This window comes from Lontra canadensis, unplaced genomic scaffold (genome assembly GCF_010015895.1).
Source record: "Lontra canadensis isolate GAN:19392208 unplaced genomic scaffold, GSC_riverotter_1.0 scaffold8, whole genome shotgun sequence".
In the NCBI taxonomy this organism is placed as follows: domain Eukaryota; kingdom Metazoa; phylum Chordata; class Mammalia; order Carnivora; family Mustelidae; genus Lontra; species Lontra canadensis.
The window spans coordinates 12916410-12935229 of record NW_022631002.1 but is presented as its reverse complement, the minus strand read 5'-3'; the positions used below and the strand labels follow the sequence as shown (position 1 = coordinate 12935229).

Genomic DNA, 18820 nt, shown 5'->3' with positions numbered 1-18820 from the left:
GCATTCCCACCAACAGTGGAGGAGGGCTCCCCTTTGTCCACATCCTTGCTGACACCTGCTGTTTCCCGTGTTGTTAGTTTTAGCCATTCTGACAGGTGCAAGGTGGCATCTCACTGTGGTTTTGATGTGCACATCCCTGATGATGAGTGATGTCCAGCACCTTCTCATGTGTCTGTTGGCCATCTGTGTGTCTTCTTTGGAGAAATGTCTATTCATGCCTTCTGCCTGTTTCTTAACTGGATTATTTGCCTTTAGGGGTATTAAATTTAGTAAGTTCTTCATAGATTTTCAGAGTTGATTTTAAATATTGACAATACTAGTGTTATCGGCTGGCAAGATAGGTGTACTGTGGAAAAGAGTCTCAATTACTTGAAAATCTTCTTCCCACAAGCTTCTTTATAGTGACAGAAATCATACTATTAGATGGCTTTTTGTCCCTAGAAAATATTGCATTGCCAGAAGCCCCTGGGTGAGGGTTTGGAGGAGATGGTTTTTGTAGCATTTTGTCCAGAAATGAGCTTTTTCTGCAAAACACCAGAAAGCAAATATTTCAAGCTGCAAGTCCTACAGTCTCTGTCACAACCACCACCATGTAAATCAACGGACATGACTCCATCCCTGTACAATTTAATTTACAAAAGCAGGTAACAGGCCAGATCTGACCTGGGGGCCACAGTTTGCTGATTTTTAGTTTAGTTGATCGGAAACTAGATGCAACCTTAACAAGGAGAGAACAGAGCCTGGGAGGAAGGTTTGGCAGGTGAGAGTTGATGGGAAAACACAGGTAATTCCTCAAAGAGGGGGATTGGGGTGGGATGCGGCCGCACATGGAGAGTCTCGCCGCAATGGTCTCGGTAGGCCAAAGGCTGGAAGATAACTGGGGGACACATGACACCAAACCACTCATTTCATGGTTCTGCCTCCCTTTAGCCTGAGGGGAGGACTCTTGTCCACTTTTCTCCCCAGAAATATGTTTTTTGAAAAAGAACTTATCTTGTTTTATGTTCCAGGACTATAGCCAAGGTTACCTTCTGGCCTATTCTCATTGTCCCCACAACCCAGGCGACAGCTTAGACTGTTGGTTACAGTTCTTTACCCCTCGCTCCATTTAATAATTGGTACAAACTACCCATTCCTTTCCCTCACAGACATTCAAACCCTGGGAGTTAACACTGACTACGCTTAGGCAGGAAAAGCCTTTGGCGTCCTGACCCGCAGGTCAGAAACCCAGGATTCCACACACACAGCTGCCAGCTCGGCCTAAGTGCCCGCTTGGTCCACAGAACAGATGCTGTGGTGGGCTGTCCAATTCACCGTTGTGACAGTGACTTATGCGGAGATCGCCTGCTTGGGCTGAAGGGTTTCCATGCTGAGATGGGAGCTGCTGCGAAATGTTCAAGCCGCCCTCTCTAGAGGGTGCCCACTCAGTTGAAACAGAGCAGAAGGGGAGAATGCTGGAGGAGCACATTTTCTCTTCGGTTTCTTTTCGACTTCTCTCTTCTTTCCCATCCTTTACCCAATTCCCAGAACCCTGACTTGTTTTCTTTGCCATACTTGACCTGCTCCAACCCTCACTTACTTTCAGCCTTAGAAAGAAAGAACATTTAATGGTAACAGAAAGATTAACATGGGATCTGGAGGTAGATGGACTGACTCTGTACCATTGACATCAGAATCTTAAGAGCTGGCGTCTAAAACATACTGAGCGCCTGCTGTGTACTTGCCCCTGTGCTGTAATATCGGCCTAGTTTCTGTCCCAGTGGAGTTTACATTCATTTGCAGAGACAGACACAATAAGGGGACTAAGACCATGATAAGAGAAGGATAGGGGGCACGCAGCCCACAGCAAGAGCCCCAGCCTGCTCTTGGGCGCACAGGGGATGAGAATGACCTGCAGAGCTGTGTCACGGGCCCTTCACCCCCCTTCCCCGACACATGCCCAGGGCAGTGGCACCTCCTAAGAATGTTAGGAAGAGGCAGGAGAGTCCAAACCTCCCTGTGCTCACTTAGGGGAGCAGCTGGGGACACCCTGCCCTCTGCATCAGAAATTAACCATCGGCTTTTCCTTTAGATCCTGGACATCTTGGGTCTAGGTTCCTCGGGACCACCCATCCCACCTCCCGCCTTATTCTCAGTCATCTCCTACCCCCTGAAGCGGCTGCCTTTGGCCACAACAGAAATCCTGAAGCATTTCGTGTTTGTGATCTCCCCATCTGAAGAGCTGTCCCTGCTGGAGGAGAAAAGAGAAGGGGAAGCAGAAGCAGAGCTTTCGGGCACCGCAGGCTCTGGGAAGGTAAGGAGCAAGCCAGCCTCTTGTTCTCCTGACTTTGGCAGGATTTCAGATGGGCAGACAAGGAAGGTTACCCTCTGCATGGTCAAAAACAGGGTATGGTGTTGGGTGTCACATTCACTGATGTGTTTGCCATTGACTCGTCGTGTATCCCGCCTGGGGACCCCACGTGAGCCTTTCTCAAAATGCCTGATTCTCATCTTCCACCCTTTCTGGTCCCCGTGGGATGGTCTAGGAAACTTGTTGAATTGCTCTAAAGCTCATTTGGGAGAAATAATAAGCAAAAGCAGCGCTCTCTCTCTCTCTCTCTCTCTCTTTTCCAAAAGCAGCTCTCTTAAAAAAAGATATTAGTATGTATTGGGAAGCTAAGGTCATTCGCACAGTACATGAGAAGACAAGAATCAATAGGGGCGCCTGGGTGGCTCAGTGGGTTAAAGCCTCTGCCTTCAGCTCAGGTCATGATCCCAGGGTCCTGGGATTGAGCCCCACATTGGGCTCTCTGTGCAGCAGGGAGCCTACTTCCTCCTCTTTCTGCCTGCCTCTCTGCCTACTTGTGATCTCTGTCTGTCAAATAAATAAATAAAATCTTTAAAAAAAAAGAATAGACACAAGTTAAGGGAGCACACAACACTAAGAAAAGAACAGATTTTCAAAGAAGTTATGAGCATGAGATTGGATATTGTGGTAAACTCACTTTTTATCTCTTTGCCTGACACAATAGAGTAAAACTAATTCCAGCTAGATTAAAACTATGAGTAACTGAAATGAAATCACATGTAAGTAGAAGAAAATAGGTATACAATTAATAGAATAAGTCACAGGAGAAAATAGGTTTGACCAGTAATATGCAGAATGTATGTCTATTAAAAGTTGGAGAAGGGTTATTTATTCCCAGAGAAATATGGTAGCCCCAAATTTGAATCTCTCCACCCAGCTTCCTACAAACCAAGCACATCAGCAAAGAGTAATAAAATCACCGGTAGGAAATAAAATTGCCAGTAGGCCCTGCCTCAGCCTCAATTTGTTGAAGAGATTGCCTCAAACTTCTATTTAAAAATAAATGGTAAATTATCACCTGAGATCAGCAGCATGAATGGACATGCCCTACTAGAAAAAAGTCCAAATAAAAAAGAAAATGGAAAAAATTGCCCACATCGGAGGTGATGATGACACCCACTTCTTTCCTTAAAATTAGCCATTAACAGAAAAGGGTTAAGCATTCTTGAACTTAACCATTCTAGGAGGAACTCTAATTCATCCCCAGTTGGCAAAGGAAAGCTCTTCATTCTAGAAGAATGGCAGCCAAAACTATAGAAAGAATAGTAAAATTAGAAAAGAAGTAATTAATTAAGGAGCACCAACTGATCTAAAAAGCAGTACGTTGTTGGGAAACAAGATACTACAAGCCAGAACCTCGTCCTGCAGGGGACTAGCTGGCAGCAAAGGGAAACACCCACATTATGGAGGCCAGGTCTGGCAGGTGCCATTCCAGGGTGAATACGTGCATCGGTAATCATGGGTTGAGGTGGCTTTTTTTTTTTTTTTTGTCCCTTGTTGTGATGGAGTGTGACATATACAGCACCTTCTCTGAATCTCACCAAACTTTATGCCTAATTTCCAGCTTAGAGAAAATACAGGGAATGAAGGAATAAGCGAAATGACGCTCGAGGAATAGTCAGAAAATTTCAGAGTATGGAGTATTCTATAGGAATACAGATGGGGTCTGCCCACAAATCAGTGTGATTGGGAGAGGGCGAGGGGTCTGGAGTAAAGGGTACTAAAAACACACCCCAACAAAACGCAGTACAGGAAACCTCTCCCTGCAGCTTGAAGCTTTCTCTGGGCTTCAGCCTCCTCTTCAGGGAATGGGGAGCCCAGGAAAGCACCAGCTCTCCTCCTCTTCTCCACTGGTGAAGTAGGCTAGGCCCTCCTCTCTGCCCTCAGCAGCTGCCAGCATCCTGAACACGCAGCACACACGTGTTCGAGGTGTCTCTGTCTTCCGTTCATGTATATGTCCATGAGTATTTAAGATCTGTGCTTGTGTTTAATTAAGACCCAGGAGGAGCAGACCACCTCCTCTAAGGGGAGCAGACAGAAACCAAAGGAAAAAGCAGACCAGGCCCGAGACACTCAGAAGGACAAACGTCGCATGGCCTTCAACAGGAAGGGCCTCTCTGCGGGAACAGCCGGAGCCATTGCCCCCTTGTCGGACATGGACCAGAACAACTTCACTGGGCAGTTCTCCCAGGAGAAATTCATCAGGTGGGCCTCTGAGTCACCCAGGGAAGGGAATGTTAGAGCCCCAAATAGAAGGCGTGCCTGTCCTGCCAGCGGGACCCCCGGATGGCCAGGACTTCTCCCAGGTAGCAGCCCTGTCTGCTCTTAGAGGCCCAAAGGAAGCCTTCTCTCTTTTAAAGGTCTGTGGTCCTTTGCAGGCTGAATCATTTCCGGTGGATTGTGCCAGCCAACGGTGAGGTGACGCTGCGAATACACTTCTCTTCCAATGACCTCGGGAACTTCGACCAGACATTCAACTTCGAGATCCTTGGAACCCGCCGCCAGTACCAGCTCTATTGCCGAGGTGTCTGCTGTTACCCCTACATTTGCCAAGACCCGAAGTAAGTGTATTTTACCTTAAAAGAGAAAGTTGCTCGAACTGGAACGATACATAGAAGCATGGCCCTTACACACGGACAACACACAGATTTATGAAGCGTCCCGTATGTGTGCACACCAAGACCCCAGGCTGCCGGGGCTGGACCGTGGGTAGATCCAAGAAGGAATAAATCCGTAGGCCTTGCCTGTTAATAAACAGTATCTACACCTAAAAGGGAGAGAGAAAGAGAGTTGAAAAATATTGAATAAATAAATGAGTGAGTCGACAAACATTTTCTTTTGGCCCCATAGCGCTTTAAGCAAGGTAGCTCTTACTGCTAACGTGGAACTGGGGCAGCACCCGGGCCCTCTGGTCATATGGGGCTTCGGTGTCTTGGACATCCACGAAGCCACAGTAATGGCGTGGACCATCAAAGTGAGCTACAGAGAATGTTAATAGGTGCGAAGGCCAGGGAAGCGTCGTCCTCTGGCCAGTTAGTTTGCTTATTTGACAATGAGGCAAACTTAAGCAGGTTTTATGTGTACTCTCAGATTTTTTTTGTCCTGTAATATCACTAAAGGTGTGACTCTCCATGGGGGGACATTTTTCTGAGCTACCAAACACCACCGTACCCCATATCCACAACATAAAGTCACCCAGCTGGGCAAGCTAGTGGGACAAACCCTCCAGGGCTGAGGCCTTTTATAGCTTATCCACTAAGAGGAGCTTTTTTGCAGTTCTTACCAGGGCCCACACTGAACAAGGAACTCTGAAGCTGGTTAATGTCCACCAGAACTAGTTTTCCACGCAGATTTTCAGTTTTTTGGTTGAGCACACTGGCATGGGAAATCTATCTCAGCCTTACCATCCGCCACTCATTATGAAAGACACCTGGGAATTTTTTCCTCAAGTTCAAGCTCTCATCCCTGGGGATGGTGGAAGGGAGGGAGAAGGAATAAGGGGTCAACTAAGGTCCTCAGATTAAGAATCATTCTGTCTCCAGATACCTGAACCCTTTGCTGAACTGGGAGTGTTGGGTTCAGGTCAATATCAAATGGAAGCATTGAACTTGCACTCAGACAGCTTCTCCTCCTCTTTTCCTCCCCTGTGTTCAGAGTAGTATTTCCTCAGCGAAAGCCAGACATGAAGCAAAACGAGGTCATCTTTAAGAAGTATATTATGAGCACGGAGAGGTTTTACTTTGGGCCACTGCTTTGCGGAAAATCAAGAGATAAGTACGTGTTCCATTATTTCAAAGCAAATTTCAGACTTCCTGTTGGACTTACGAATGGTACATGCCGGGGTGCTCTGTGGACATAGCTTTTACTATTGCTGCCTCGGTTAGCTCTGAACCATGGGAGAACTGGGTTCTTGCACCCCAAGTTTCTGCTAAGCCACCCAGATGAATGTGGGTACCATCTTCCCAGTTGGAAAAGCCTGGAAAAGGACAAGGTTTTGGTGGGGAAAGAGTAGGACCAAGCGTCTACTTTGGGATTTGTTTGAGATGCTTAGGAGATATAGCTAGTAGCCACACACACCAAGGAATAAGCTCTGCAGTCTGGTTCTCAGGGGACATCCATGGGTTAAACAACAGAGAGGTCCTAGCAAAGGTCATTTTGGGGATTTCTGAGCATGAAGCCCGAGTAAAGTGAGTTGAGGAATCAGTGGGAGGTGAGAGAATGGAGACCGAGTGTAAAGGTCGTTCTCTGGAAATCTTGGCCCTGAATAGAAGTGCAGGCAGCCAAGGACGGGAGGGGACATGGGATCCAGGAACACTGCTCACACACTGTGGTTCTTATGCTGTTTGGATGCCAAGAGGACACAGGGAGGAGGAGGTGGGCATTTCCAGAGGAAGTAAGTGCCATTGGTGGTACAGCTCCCTGAGACCACACAAACAGGATACAGAGATGCTGTTCTTGCCAGGAAGAGGGTACACCACTGCCCACTAGGAGGAATGAAGGAGGACGGCTTCGGGTGCAGATGTGGTTGGGCCCGGGAGAAGGATCCCATGCTACCGTCTGTTTTCTCCATGACATATGTTGTGAGGTCATCCCTAACAGGAAGGGAAGCAGAGAGAAGATAAAACTGTTGAGAAAATAGAGAGCAGATGAAACGGTTTTTGTGGAAAGTTGGAGAGGTAGAATAGTAGAGAAACAGAGGAAGGTTGTCGGGCAGAATTGGCGCCCTCGGTGAGGTTGACGGTCACAGGTTTTTAGAGATGCCAGTTTTTTCGGTTATGTACAAACTTCTCACTGTGTAGGCAGGGAGGCATGACCAGAACTGGACCCAGCTCTAAGCACGTCTTCATTCAGTCTGGCATTTATTATGGTAATTAGAGTGTTTATGTTCATGCTGACTTGGTAGAACTAACAAAGCCTCTTTGTTCTCCAGCCTCCTAATAACTGGAGTTTGGTTCCTGAGAGGCTGGACCAGAAAGCCAAGACGCACAGGGTTGACTGATGCTGGAGTGGATCTTCCTCTAGAAGGGGCCCAGTAGAAGGGCTTTGGAGAGAGAAGAAGGGGGCTCAGGTTGATGAACATGATGACACTGCAGTCCAGGGTCAAGAGTCAGAGAAATCATTGCTATTCAGAGAGCCATGTGTCTTGGCAGCCCTGGAACCGACCAGAACTTGGGGCCAGACAGCACTGGTCCAGGAGGGGAAGGATTACAGTGGCCCAAAAAACAAGACCCAGTACAACCGGGTGTTATTTATTTTCTCAAACCCTGCTGAGCCTCAGTGTTCTCATCTGCAAAATGGGAAAATAATAGCAGCCGTCCACAGATTTGTGAAACTGAACTGGATTATGAGGACTTAGCACATGGGATTTAACACAGTAAAGGCCACCACCCCTTTGGTAGTGCCTTAGAGAGCACTCTGCCTCTCTGACCCTGATTTGCTCTCTACCGTTTACTGTCCTTCCTTCCTCCATCACCGCATATCCAAAAAGCTTTTCAGACTGTCCTGGGCACCACTGGGCACTACGGTGCCTTTGCTCTGCTCTCTGATAATGTGCATCTTCACCAGCATTCCTTGTACTTTCTGTGGTTCCTTTTCATTACCATTAACTGAGCAGCTTCTAATGCCCACAGTGCTCACCTCTGTGGCTCTTTCCCCAAGTCACAAGGGAACAGAAACAGCCTTGCAACAGTGAACCACGCCAAATGAATCCATGTCAAAACAGCAATGTCTTGTACAGGTCTAGGAGAAGGAGGTAAATGTGATCATCTCTAAGGCAGATGGGAAAGAACAAGCTGCTCTCAAAGGATTATATGTCCTGGGAATATAAGCCCTGGGAAGGATAGAGCCTCATGTTTCTCAGAATTCTTTGCAATAATGGAGCACCTGGCTGGCTCCGTTGATAGAGCATGCGACTCTTGATCTCAGGGTTGTGAGTTCAAGCCCCACGCTGGGTATAGAGATTACTTAAATAAATAAATAAACTTTTTTAAAAAAGAATACTTTGCAATAATAGCTACCATCTGGGGATTTGATATCTGTAGCTGTCCTGAAGAGCATTAGGTACACCATTGCGTGTAATACTCATAGGAGTCCTAAGAATTATTATCATCCCATCTTAGAGATGAGGAGACCAAGGCTTGGCAGGGGTGGGGAGGGGGTCAAGTCCAGCTGCAAGTCTGCACAACTGTGAAGCTTAGCTGCCAGGCTGCTGCCTCAGTGTACCACATTACCCTCTGGCACTGCCGTACGCCCCACAGTCTCCTTTGCCACCTGAACTCCCAGTCCATCCTTACATCCACATCCCTAATCTTTGTTCACTTCCAGGTACAAGTCCTCCTTGTTCCCAGGCAACACAGAGACGCTGACCATCCTGAACAATTCCCCAATGGTCGTGGAGGCATTCTTCTGTTTTCAGAATGATGTCAAAGCAAACACCTACTTCCTGGAGCCCATCAACATGACTCTGAAACCCAATGAGAAGCAGGTACAGCCACACGGAAACAAGTCCTCCAGGGCAAGTCTTTCTTGGGAAATTGGAGGTCGCGGCATTCTTAGCATCAATGTACTGTTTTGAACCTGCCTTTAGATGCTGAATATATGGGCCTACCCTACCGCGGTCGGTGTCTTTGATGACTGCATTGTCTGCTGCATCAAGGAGAACCCAGAGCCAGCTGTCTTCAAGTTAACCTGCCAAGGGGTCCGCCCAGAACTCGAGTTGGACTCCAAACAATTGCATTTTGACCGGCTCTTGTTGCACAGGTCAGAGTTCTGGATGATACCAGGACTGCGATGGGATTTAAAGAACATTCAGTTCTAGGGTGGCCAACTCATCCCGATTTTCTCAGCCCTCTCCTTGTTTTAGCACTGAAAATCCTACATCTGGGGAAACTTCTGGTCCTGTACAAACCAAGATGTTTCATCCTTAGGGTCCAGGGCCAACCACCCCCCAAAATTAACTGCCAAAATGTGTGCATATTTGCATTTTTCTCAGAAGGAATCACTTTTTCCAAATTCTCTAAGCAGTCCATTGCCCTCAAAGGTTAAGAATCTTTGCTTTAGAAGTTAAAGCACAAGTAAGTGAAACCACATAATAATTGTCTTTCTCTGCTTGACTTATTTCACTCAGCATAATCTCCTCCAGTCCCATCCATGTTGATGGATGGGTATCATCCATACCAAAAGTTGGGTATTCATCCTTTCCGATGGCTGAGTAATATTCCATAGTATATATGGACCACATCTTCTTTATCCATTCCTCTATTGAAGGGCATCTCAGCTCTTTCCACAGTTTGACGATTGTGGACATTGCTGCTATGAACACTGGGGTGCATATAGCCCTTCTTTTCACTATATCTGTATCTTTGGGGTAAATACCCAGTAGTGCAATTGCCAGGTCATAGAATAGCTCTATTTTTAATTTTTTGAGGAATCTCCACACTGTTTTTCAAAGTGGCTGCCCAGCTTGCATTCCCACCAACAGTGTAAGAGGGTTCCCCTTTCTCGACTTACTTGTGGAACATAAGGAATAACATGGAGGACATTAGGAGAAGGAAAGGAAAAGTAAAATGAGGGAAATCGGAGGGGGAGACGAACCATGAGAGACTGTGGACTCCGAGAAACAGGGTTTTAGAGAGGAGGTGGGTAGGGAGATGGGTGAGCCCGGTGATGGGTGTTAAGGAGGGCACGTATTGCATGGACCACTGGGTGTTGTATGTAAACAATAAATCTTGGAACAGTGCATCAAAAACTAATGCTGTATTTTATGGTGACAAACATAACACAATAAAAAAAATAGATTCTCCTAGAAAAAGGAAGGAAGGAAGGAAGGAAGAAATTAAAGCACAGAGAACACTAGACAAAAACTGGAACTTAACATTTTATCTACTGGCATTATATTATTCTAAATAGAGGATGTTTATTTCTGGGGCTACTAGTAGAGACTATAATGATATGTATCCTGCATTCCTTCATCACTACCACAAGGCCCTGTCCCCTGGTAACCTCCAGTTAGTGAGCTAAGCAATGACTAAAGTAACCAGAAGGGCATTTTTGGACCTGCCTGAATAAATCAGAATCATTTGAGATGGATAAAACTCCTTTTGGCCTTTGCAGGAAAGAATGCAAGGTGGTTCTTCTCCGTAACGTCACACTCCTGCCGGTGGCCTGGCGGATCACCAGCCTGGATCACCTGGGCGATGACTTTGCCGTGTCCACCATGCAGGGGACCATCCCCAGCAAGGCTGAGTACGGCCTGCAGGTGTACTTCCAGCCCTCCAAGCCTGTCAACATCAAGAAGGTGATCCGGTTGGAGGTGAGGAGTCGCACATCTCCAGACTTGGCCATCAGAATGTGTACATCCTGGGTTCTCTGACAAGCACACACTCACACACACACAGAGCCACGTCTCTGTGTTACACGCTCCTTACTGATCCCTGTTTGACAACCACTGACCCACAGTGTCTTGCTCTGCACCCAACTGTAAGCTCCGTGGAGGCAGTCTTGTTCATGACTAATTGCCCGCTGCACAGTGCGCTCACTCCGCGCAGACGGAGTGAGGGAGGGGGAATGGTGTTACTATCTCAAAGTAAGCCTGAGACTCCCGATTGCTCACTCCAGAACCCTCTCACGGCTCAGACCACACGCCTATCTCGGTACCATCACCTTTCGCCCAGGTGCTCCCAGCAGACACCCAGGAACCATCTTGGAGTCCCTCCTTCCCCTGACAGCCTGCCCTCCAGCTGCCTCCCAGCCTATCTCCCTCCCACCCCCTCCTCTGCCCACACTGCCACCGCCCTCTCCCAGGCCGCCCATGGCACGTCTCTTGCCTGTATTTGGGCCCGATTCCCGCTGCGGGTCAGTCAGGTCAAGCCCCTTTCCTCCCCGCAGCAACCTGCTGGCTCCAGCCGCAGTGAAGACGGAGCCCAGGGTCTCCACGGGCTTCTCAGGCCCTTCCCACCTCAGTCCCTACCCTAGCTTTCACACCTCAGCTCTGTCACGTGGTCTCTTGGCGTTTTCCTGCCTCAGGCCCTTGGCCTTGCCACAACCCTGCCAAGAATGTTGCCCCTAGGCCCTGCGGCTCTACTAAACAACACTGCTCCAACTGGGTTCCTCTAATCACCCCACAGAAGAAATCACCTTATGAGCCGTCCCTTACCCTGCCTTCTGTCCTCCAGAGCGCCTCCCCCTGGCAGATGTCCTGTTTCTTTCTTTCCTTTCTCTTGTGAACTCCATCAGGACAAGGTCTTGCCTGACTTGCTTATCATCTGTTTTCATTCCCGAGAGCTGATGTAACAAATGCCCACAAACCACCACAAACTAAGTGGCTTTAAACAACACACATTTATTCTCTTACAATTCTGGAAGCCAAAAATCTGAAATTGAGGTATCTGCAGGGTCACATTTCCTCTGAAGCCTCTAGGGGAAAACCTTCCTCGCCTTTTCCAGCTCCTGGTGGCTCCAGTTCTTGGGCTCATGGCTGCGTCACTCCAACCTCTGCCTCTGTCTTCACATGGCCTTCTTTGCCTGTGTCCTCTCCTCTTCTGTCTTTTGTAAGGACATTTGTCATTGGGTTTAGGGCCCACCAGATAAACCAGGATGATCTCACCTTGAGATCTTTAATTTAATTACATCTGCAAAGACTTTTTCCAAATAAAGTCACATTCATGGGTTCTAGGGGTTAAGACATGGCCACCATTCAGTCCGCTACCCCATCAGATCCCCAACATCTAGCACAGGCCTGAACATAGAAGTTACCCAGGAGAATCTGTAAGATGAACGAACGAACGAATGAATGAATGAATGTCATTGACTTTTGATGCTTGTTGCATCAATTCTGCAGCAATGAAGGGATTATCCAAGCTTCTCTTTGAATACTTGCAGGGATAGAAAACTTACTCTCAAAGCAGCGTGATCTTCCTTTGAACAGGTCTTTTAATTCTTCCTTGGGCTGGGTTCAGATTTCCAACTGTGACTTCCATGAATTAATCCTGTTTCTAACTTTTGGGTCCACTCAATAGATCCAGGCTCTCTTGTCACCTACCTATGACAGTCCTTAAGGTAGCTGAACACAGATACTTAGAGATTCATTTAATCAACAATTGGTTTTGAGTATCAGAGGGTGGTGGTCAACATTTTAAACACCAGTCTCTACACAAACAGGGTCTCTACACAATGACCCAGGCCACATGGCTGGTGTAGGGTCCCAGCTTTGTCTGCTTCATCTTTCTGTGCTGGGTCATGGAGCCTCCAGGGGTTCCTGTGTGGGGGTGTGGAGGAGGCAGGCAAGATGGGATACTGGGAGAGGTCATGTGACAGATGTTTACCAGCTGGTATGGAAACATTTCTTTATTTTAGGGATGATATGGCATCCCTGTGTGTTCCAGTCAAAGCAGACACAGTGGGTTTCCCCTCAGGCTCCTTAAAGTTGTCTAAGGTTTCTCTTCCCCAGATTCCTTCAACATCTACATGAGGAAATACCTTGCTTTCTGGTCCCCTTGGAAAGTGCTCTGGTGAACTCATTTTATTTTATTTGTGTACCTCTTAAATTGTTCATCCTATTTCCCTCAGTTACAAAATTTAACCTCTACCCTCTACTCCAATAAGAAAGCAAAGGAAATAGAATGTTCTAGGTGCATGGCATCTATCAGGAGAAAGGTACTGTGTAAATTTTGGAAATGGTAATCCAGATTGTGTGTCTTGTTTTGCCCTCCTGCTGCCAGTCCTTTTTGTCATCTCTGTCAGAGGCTGAGCAGCAAAAGAAGGTAAAACTTAAGTGGGTCCAATTTGCTCTGTGGAACGTTGGCAAAATGCTCAATGAAAGAAAAGATGGAAATTCTGAATTAAAACTTGAGTTTGGTGACAGCTACCAATTTCCCACTTGACACCAAGCACAAGTCATGCAGAGCTGGTGACTTTATTTCTCAACTTGAGGCACCACCAGAAAGGCAGGGGTATCCAGGAGAACTACCCCCCATGGCCAACAGCTCTTCCCCTTGATGAATGGACAGTTTATCACCCCCTTGTTTGTCTCAGGAGTTAAAAGTAGGGTCCAGCTGACAGCTGACAGCAGTTCAGGTGCTCCTCGGGACAGGGAGGGAGGGGACAGTGAGCAACTGGGGGATGGAGGCAGGCTTGCTTTTTTTTTTTTTTTTTTTAACACTTCTAACTTGAATAGTAAAGGTGTTCACTTAAATAAAACATTTGAAATTTCCTGGAGAGAAACATTAAACACTTATTTTATATGAAAATCTAGTGCTTTTTCCATAGGTTGAACCAGAAACAAACAGAAGAATTCAGATTTATAAAATCAATAAAGCAAGGGTGATTGACAACATGTAAGTTTTCTGTTTCAACGGGCAGAAAAATGCTCTTCGGGTTTGTTGTATTTAGAAGTTCCAAAGAACACTTTGCTTTGTATGTATACTCACAGCCCCCAACTTCAACAATGCAGTGAAAATCACACAAATAATTTAAACCTCATAAGTGGACAAGATGAAAAATGCAGTCGCTTTTCCCCATTCTTATATTGATTGTCAACAGTGGCGTTTCCCAAAGGATGTTATGAGAACACCTGTCATACCAAATGGTCACTGAAGACAAAAGCTAAATACATCTTTAAAATATTCTCTACCACATCTCCTGCTTCATCATTTCTGCTGCGTGGCACGTAGTTCCAGCTCCAAGTCCCCCATGGATCTTGCTTTTACTGAAGAATCCCTTTTACCCTAACAGGTTTTAGATGCAGAAAATCTTGTTGGTGTGGTTCAGATTGAAAACATCTTGGTCTTTGCAGAGTCTTACGACGTCGCCTTGGACATCACCTTCCCCAAAGGTCTGTTGACCCCTTCAGGGAAAGGGTATTTAGAAGTTACGTCTTTGAGTGCAATGTATTTCTTATGTAGAGGAAGACTAATGGTTGTTGGGGAGGGCGTGGAATTTGAGCAAATAGTGATGCAAGCCCCAGAGTAATGTCAGCAACATGACTACTAATCTTAGTTTCCTCCAGCTAGAGATGACAAGGAGTGGCAATAATCACAAAGTTGGCAGAGCTCTTTTCCTACCTGCATTAGTCTTCCATCGCTGCTGTAACAAATTGCCACAAATTGTGGCTCATAACAATACAGATTTATCATCTTAGAGTTCCACAGGTCAGAAGTCCAAAACTGATCTAACTGGGCTAACATGAAGATATTGGCAGAGCCACGTTCCTTTCTGGAACTCTGGAGGAGAATCCATTTCTTCACCTTTTCTAGCTTCTAGAAGCTACATACATCCTTGGCTCATGGTCCTTTTTTCTCCATCTTCAAAGCCAACATCTTTGGGTCAGGTCCTTCTCACACCATCATCTCTCTTGTTCTCCACTTCTATTTCCCTCTTCTACTTGTGTAATGATTACAGTGGGCCCACCCGGAGAATCCAGGATACTCTTTCTATTTTAAAGTCAGGTGATAGACAGAGTCAGCTGATGAGCAACCTTAATTCCATCCATCATCCCCCCTTTACCATAGGACCAAGCAGATTCACAGGTTCATATGCATATTTACAGCATATTCACGGGGATAAGGACACGGACACCTTCTGAGGGCACAGAGCATTATTCTGCCCACTGCACTGCCTTCACACCCAGGTTAGACCCTCCCTGTTGGCATGCAGTTTTCCATTATTTTTGCTTCTTCTGCTTGCCCTCTTCCTCAGCAAGATTCAGAGAACATGAAAGCTGCCTGTTTGCCTAGATGTCATGAGTCTTATGTACAAGGATATTTATTGCAGCATTATTTGTACTAATGGAAGATTAGAAATAACCTAAATATCTATTAAGAATGAAACACTATTGGGGCACATGGGTGGCTCAGTGAGTTAAGCCTCTGCCTTTGGCTCAGGTCATGATCTCGGGGTCTTGGGATTGAGTCCCGCATCAGGCTCTCTGCTCAGCAGGGAGCCTGCTTCCCTCTTTCTCTCTCTCTCTCTGCCTGCTGCTCTGCCTACTTGTGATCTCTCTCCCTCTGACAAATAAATAAATAAAATCTTTTTTAAAATGAATGGAGGGGGTAAGAGAAGAATAAATGAAACAAGATGGGATTGGGAGGGAGACAAACCATAAGTGACTCTTAATCTCACAAAACAAACTGAGGGTTGATGGGGGGAGGGGGGTTGGGAGAAGGGGGGTGGGGTTATGGACATTGGGGAGGGTATGTGCTATGGTGAGTGCTGTGAAGTGTGTAAACCTGGCGATTCACAGACCTGTACCCCTGGGGATAAAAATATATGTTTACAAAAATTAAAAATTTAAAAAAATGAATGGAACACTATTGCCATAAAAATAATACTGTAAATTATAGAACAGCATATCATGGTGTATTATTTGACCATTAAGATCACATTTACAAGAAGTTTTTAATTATGTGGAAAAATACTTATGAGGCAGTGCTAAGTAAAACAATATAAGTTTATATGAATTATTCTAACTATGTTTACTATATTCTTGATGAAATATTTTTTAGCTACTAGAAGTTTTAACTAATGGAAAGCATGAAGGGAAGGACAGCGGTCCTAAGACGGAGGGAGCTAAAGTAGGTGCCAAAGCAGAGTCCATCATTTGTTTGCTGAGACTCAGTTATGGGCAGTTTTCTCAGCTGCAGTGTTTTCAGAAAATAAATTTTCTGAGCTTGACACCATAGATTTTCCATGGGAACTTCAACAGGAAGTTCCTCTGCTTCTGATTCCCACGCCATCTAATCCTCCTCCCCACCCTGGTTGCTGGTCTCTGCAGGAGCTGAAGGAGGCCTTGACTTTGGGATCGTGAAGGTCATGGAAGAGGTGAAGCAGCCCCTCCAGCTGAAGAATCGTGGGAAGTATGAGATCATGTTCAGGTAACCTGGAATCCATCAGGCATATGGTCATCCACCTCCACTCGTGAGGAGGAAGTGCTGTCTGGGAGATAAAAACAGAAACCTGACTGAGGAAATCATAAGAACCATCTCTGTTTGTAGCCTCTCTCAGGCTTCAAATGAATGAAATTCCAACTGCTAAGAACAGAGGTTTTCATGCTGCTCTCAAACCTGTGGCTTTACAGGGACCCTTGAAGTCCCTCTCAAAGCACCCGGAGCCACAGGGCCCTGGGGGTGGGAGAGAGACTCTGAGGGAGAGGTCGGGAAGAAGACGTGCTAGGTGAGGGGAGGTCCGGGGGTTGGAGGGAGAGACTGGAGGTGGAGACCTGGCCTTCAGCTGGCCTGTCCTCCTCTTGGCTCCAATCTGTTTCATAAGTTGACATTCCATGTAAGATTTCATATGAAAAAAGGGCTTTTTCCAATTTTCTTTTTTTAGTTTTGAGAACCACTGTGTTATAGAACCCAAATGGCGGCCTGGTGGAGTGGAGCTCCAGCTTGTGTTCATTTCTCGGGATGAGAAATGAAGGACTAAATAAGAGATTTCTCAGAGAGGAAAGGGTGGTGCCAGATGGTGGGGAGGGAGGAGGTCACTCAGGTAGGGCCACACAACTCTTGGGGGCAATGCCAGCAGCCATGGCCAATCTGTTCTATGGAAGATGATCCTTCTCCTGGAAGAATTTGCGGTTGATAAAGGGACTTTCCCCTCACAGATTTAGAAGAAATTCCGTGCATTCACCATAGCTTCATTTCAGCTGAAAGAAGGCTGAAATGGGAGAAGTCCCACCTCAGGGCTACCATTCCTAGACCCATGCATTGAAATAGATAACTATAAATAGAAGCTTAACAAACCTAGAAGAAAACCACTGACCCCTTGGAATTAGCGCTGAGTGGGATCCTGCTGGCATCTGAGTTTTGTTGTAGGTTATCACAGAACGTTAGTTCTGCTCTTCTAGATTACATGGACCAGTCACCCTCGGGATGGAGCAGGTGATCAAAATTCATTGCGGGAAAGTGAGGAAGCTCAGGCACCAAGCATGCAGCCATGGTGTGGCCATGTCTCCTGGAGCATGGGGGTGACATTTAGGTCCCCAAAGAAACTCCAGGTGTCCCACCTCTGCTTGAGTTCCTTGCTCCTGTTGCAGTCCCTCTGCCATTCTCATGAGTCAGCTGCTCTCTTTGGCTTCCCACCTCGTTCCCACTGGGCCATGGCCTCCCTTTCCACCTGCCTCTGCTAAATGGCTTCTGCTCCCACTTTCTCTCTGTCTTTAGATCCCCTGGCTTCTGCATCACTGTTCCCTGTGTATGTGCTAATATTCAGTCCTAGAGAGGGGAGGAAGGAAGACAGAGAGAGAAAGGGACAGATAGGGGGAATAATAGACAGACAGAAAGATGAATTCATTTAGTTGGTCCATATCCGGCATCAAGTGTCCCTGTTGGACAGAGATCTCCTGCAAAGGCACCTCTTGACCTCAGGCTAGAGATGGCTATCTTTGCCTCAAGCATCACTCACCGGCCTAGTCAGTCCTGGCTGCAGAGGGGTGCTCACAGAGTCCAAAGCACAGTGGGCACTTCCAGACACAATGCTTAAGCAGACATGGCTGGCACTCAACCATCTGGAGTCTCCTCTCTAGTATCTTGGGTTCCCCAGAATGATTTCAACTGGCCTTTCATTCTCGTCTTTCAGCTTTTCTGTGGACTCCTTGGGGATTTTGGCAACCAATGTAAATTCCATGATCTCTATCCAACCCAAGAAGGGCTCATTAACCTCAGCGGAAAAGCCCACAAATGTCCAGGTGTTATTTCGTGCAAAAAAGGAAGTGAAGATTGAACATCAACCAATTCTGCGCTGTCAGGTAAAATAGCTCAAAGGGAGGATTCACTCAGTGACAGGATTGTGGGACTCATGTCAAAATAAATAAATAAATAAAGGCTACCTCGCCTAGCCCATGCTCCAGGGTTTGGTTATGTGGGGGGGTGTGCAAAGTCATCAGCAACCAAGAATGCCAGACAGGCAATAGAGCCATGATCTTTGGAGTGCTGAGTTCAGACATCAAGTGCAAGAGAAGAGTGGGGAAGTGAAAGAGGAGGTCAGCTTGGTCCACGTTGATCCATGGCTAATACCTACTAAGTTTGACATCAGTATTTTCTAATACTGTTGGTGCAATAATATGAAGAAAATGAAAGAAAGAATGAAATTGGCTTCATGGCAGTAACGAAAACAGAGAATGAAGTAGACAGTCCTGGAATTCCTGGAGCATAGTGGCTGACATCTTCCCAATCCTTCCTCTCTTTCTAGATTATTGAACCCAATATCACAGAAGGAGGTGAAACCATTGCCAGCATCCCAATCAAGTTTTCTGTGAATGCTGTGTACTCTAAATACAACATCAGCCCCTCCTCCATCATCAACTTTGGGGCTTTGATCTGTGGCACTCGGAAAAGCACCACCTTCAGCATAGAAAATCAAGGTGTTACTGACTTCAAGTACGCCCTCTATAGGCTGACCGGGGAGAGCCCCATTCATCAAAAGAAAGTGTAAGACAAGTCTATACTTATCTCGTGCCATTCTCTGGTTTATTAGTGCATT

General features: G+C 46.4%; 1 protein-coding gene across 1 annotated transcript in view; it reads left to right on the top strand.

Moving 5' to 3' along the window:
- Nucleotides 1–18820, top strand: part of HYDIN (HYDIN axonemal central pair apparatus protein) — a 335705-nt gene that overhangs the window by 253087 nt on the left and 63798 nt on the right. The window contains exons 47-57 of the mRNA XM_032853995.1: nucleotides 2072–2293; nucleotides 4344–4552; nucleotides 4726–4908; nucleotides 6002–6121; nucleotides 8672–8831; nucleotides 8934–9106; nucleotides 10460–10658; nucleotides 14078–14177; nucleotides 16116–16215; nucleotides 17918–18086; nucleotides 18530–18768. Coding sequence (XP_032709886.1) covers nucleotides 2072–2293; nucleotides 4344–4552; nucleotides 4726–4908; nucleotides 6002–6121; nucleotides 8672–8831; nucleotides 8934–9106; nucleotides 10460–10658; nucleotides 14078–14177; nucleotides 16116–16215; nucleotides 17918–18086; nucleotides 18530–18768 — 1874 coding nt within the window. The remainder of the gene's footprint in view (nucleotides 1–2071; nucleotides 2294–4343; nucleotides 4553–4725; nucleotides 4909–6001; nucleotides 6122–8671; nucleotides 8832–8933; nucleotides 9107–10459; nucleotides 10659–14077; nucleotides 14178–16115; nucleotides 16216–17917; nucleotides 18087–18529; nucleotides 18769–18820) is intronic.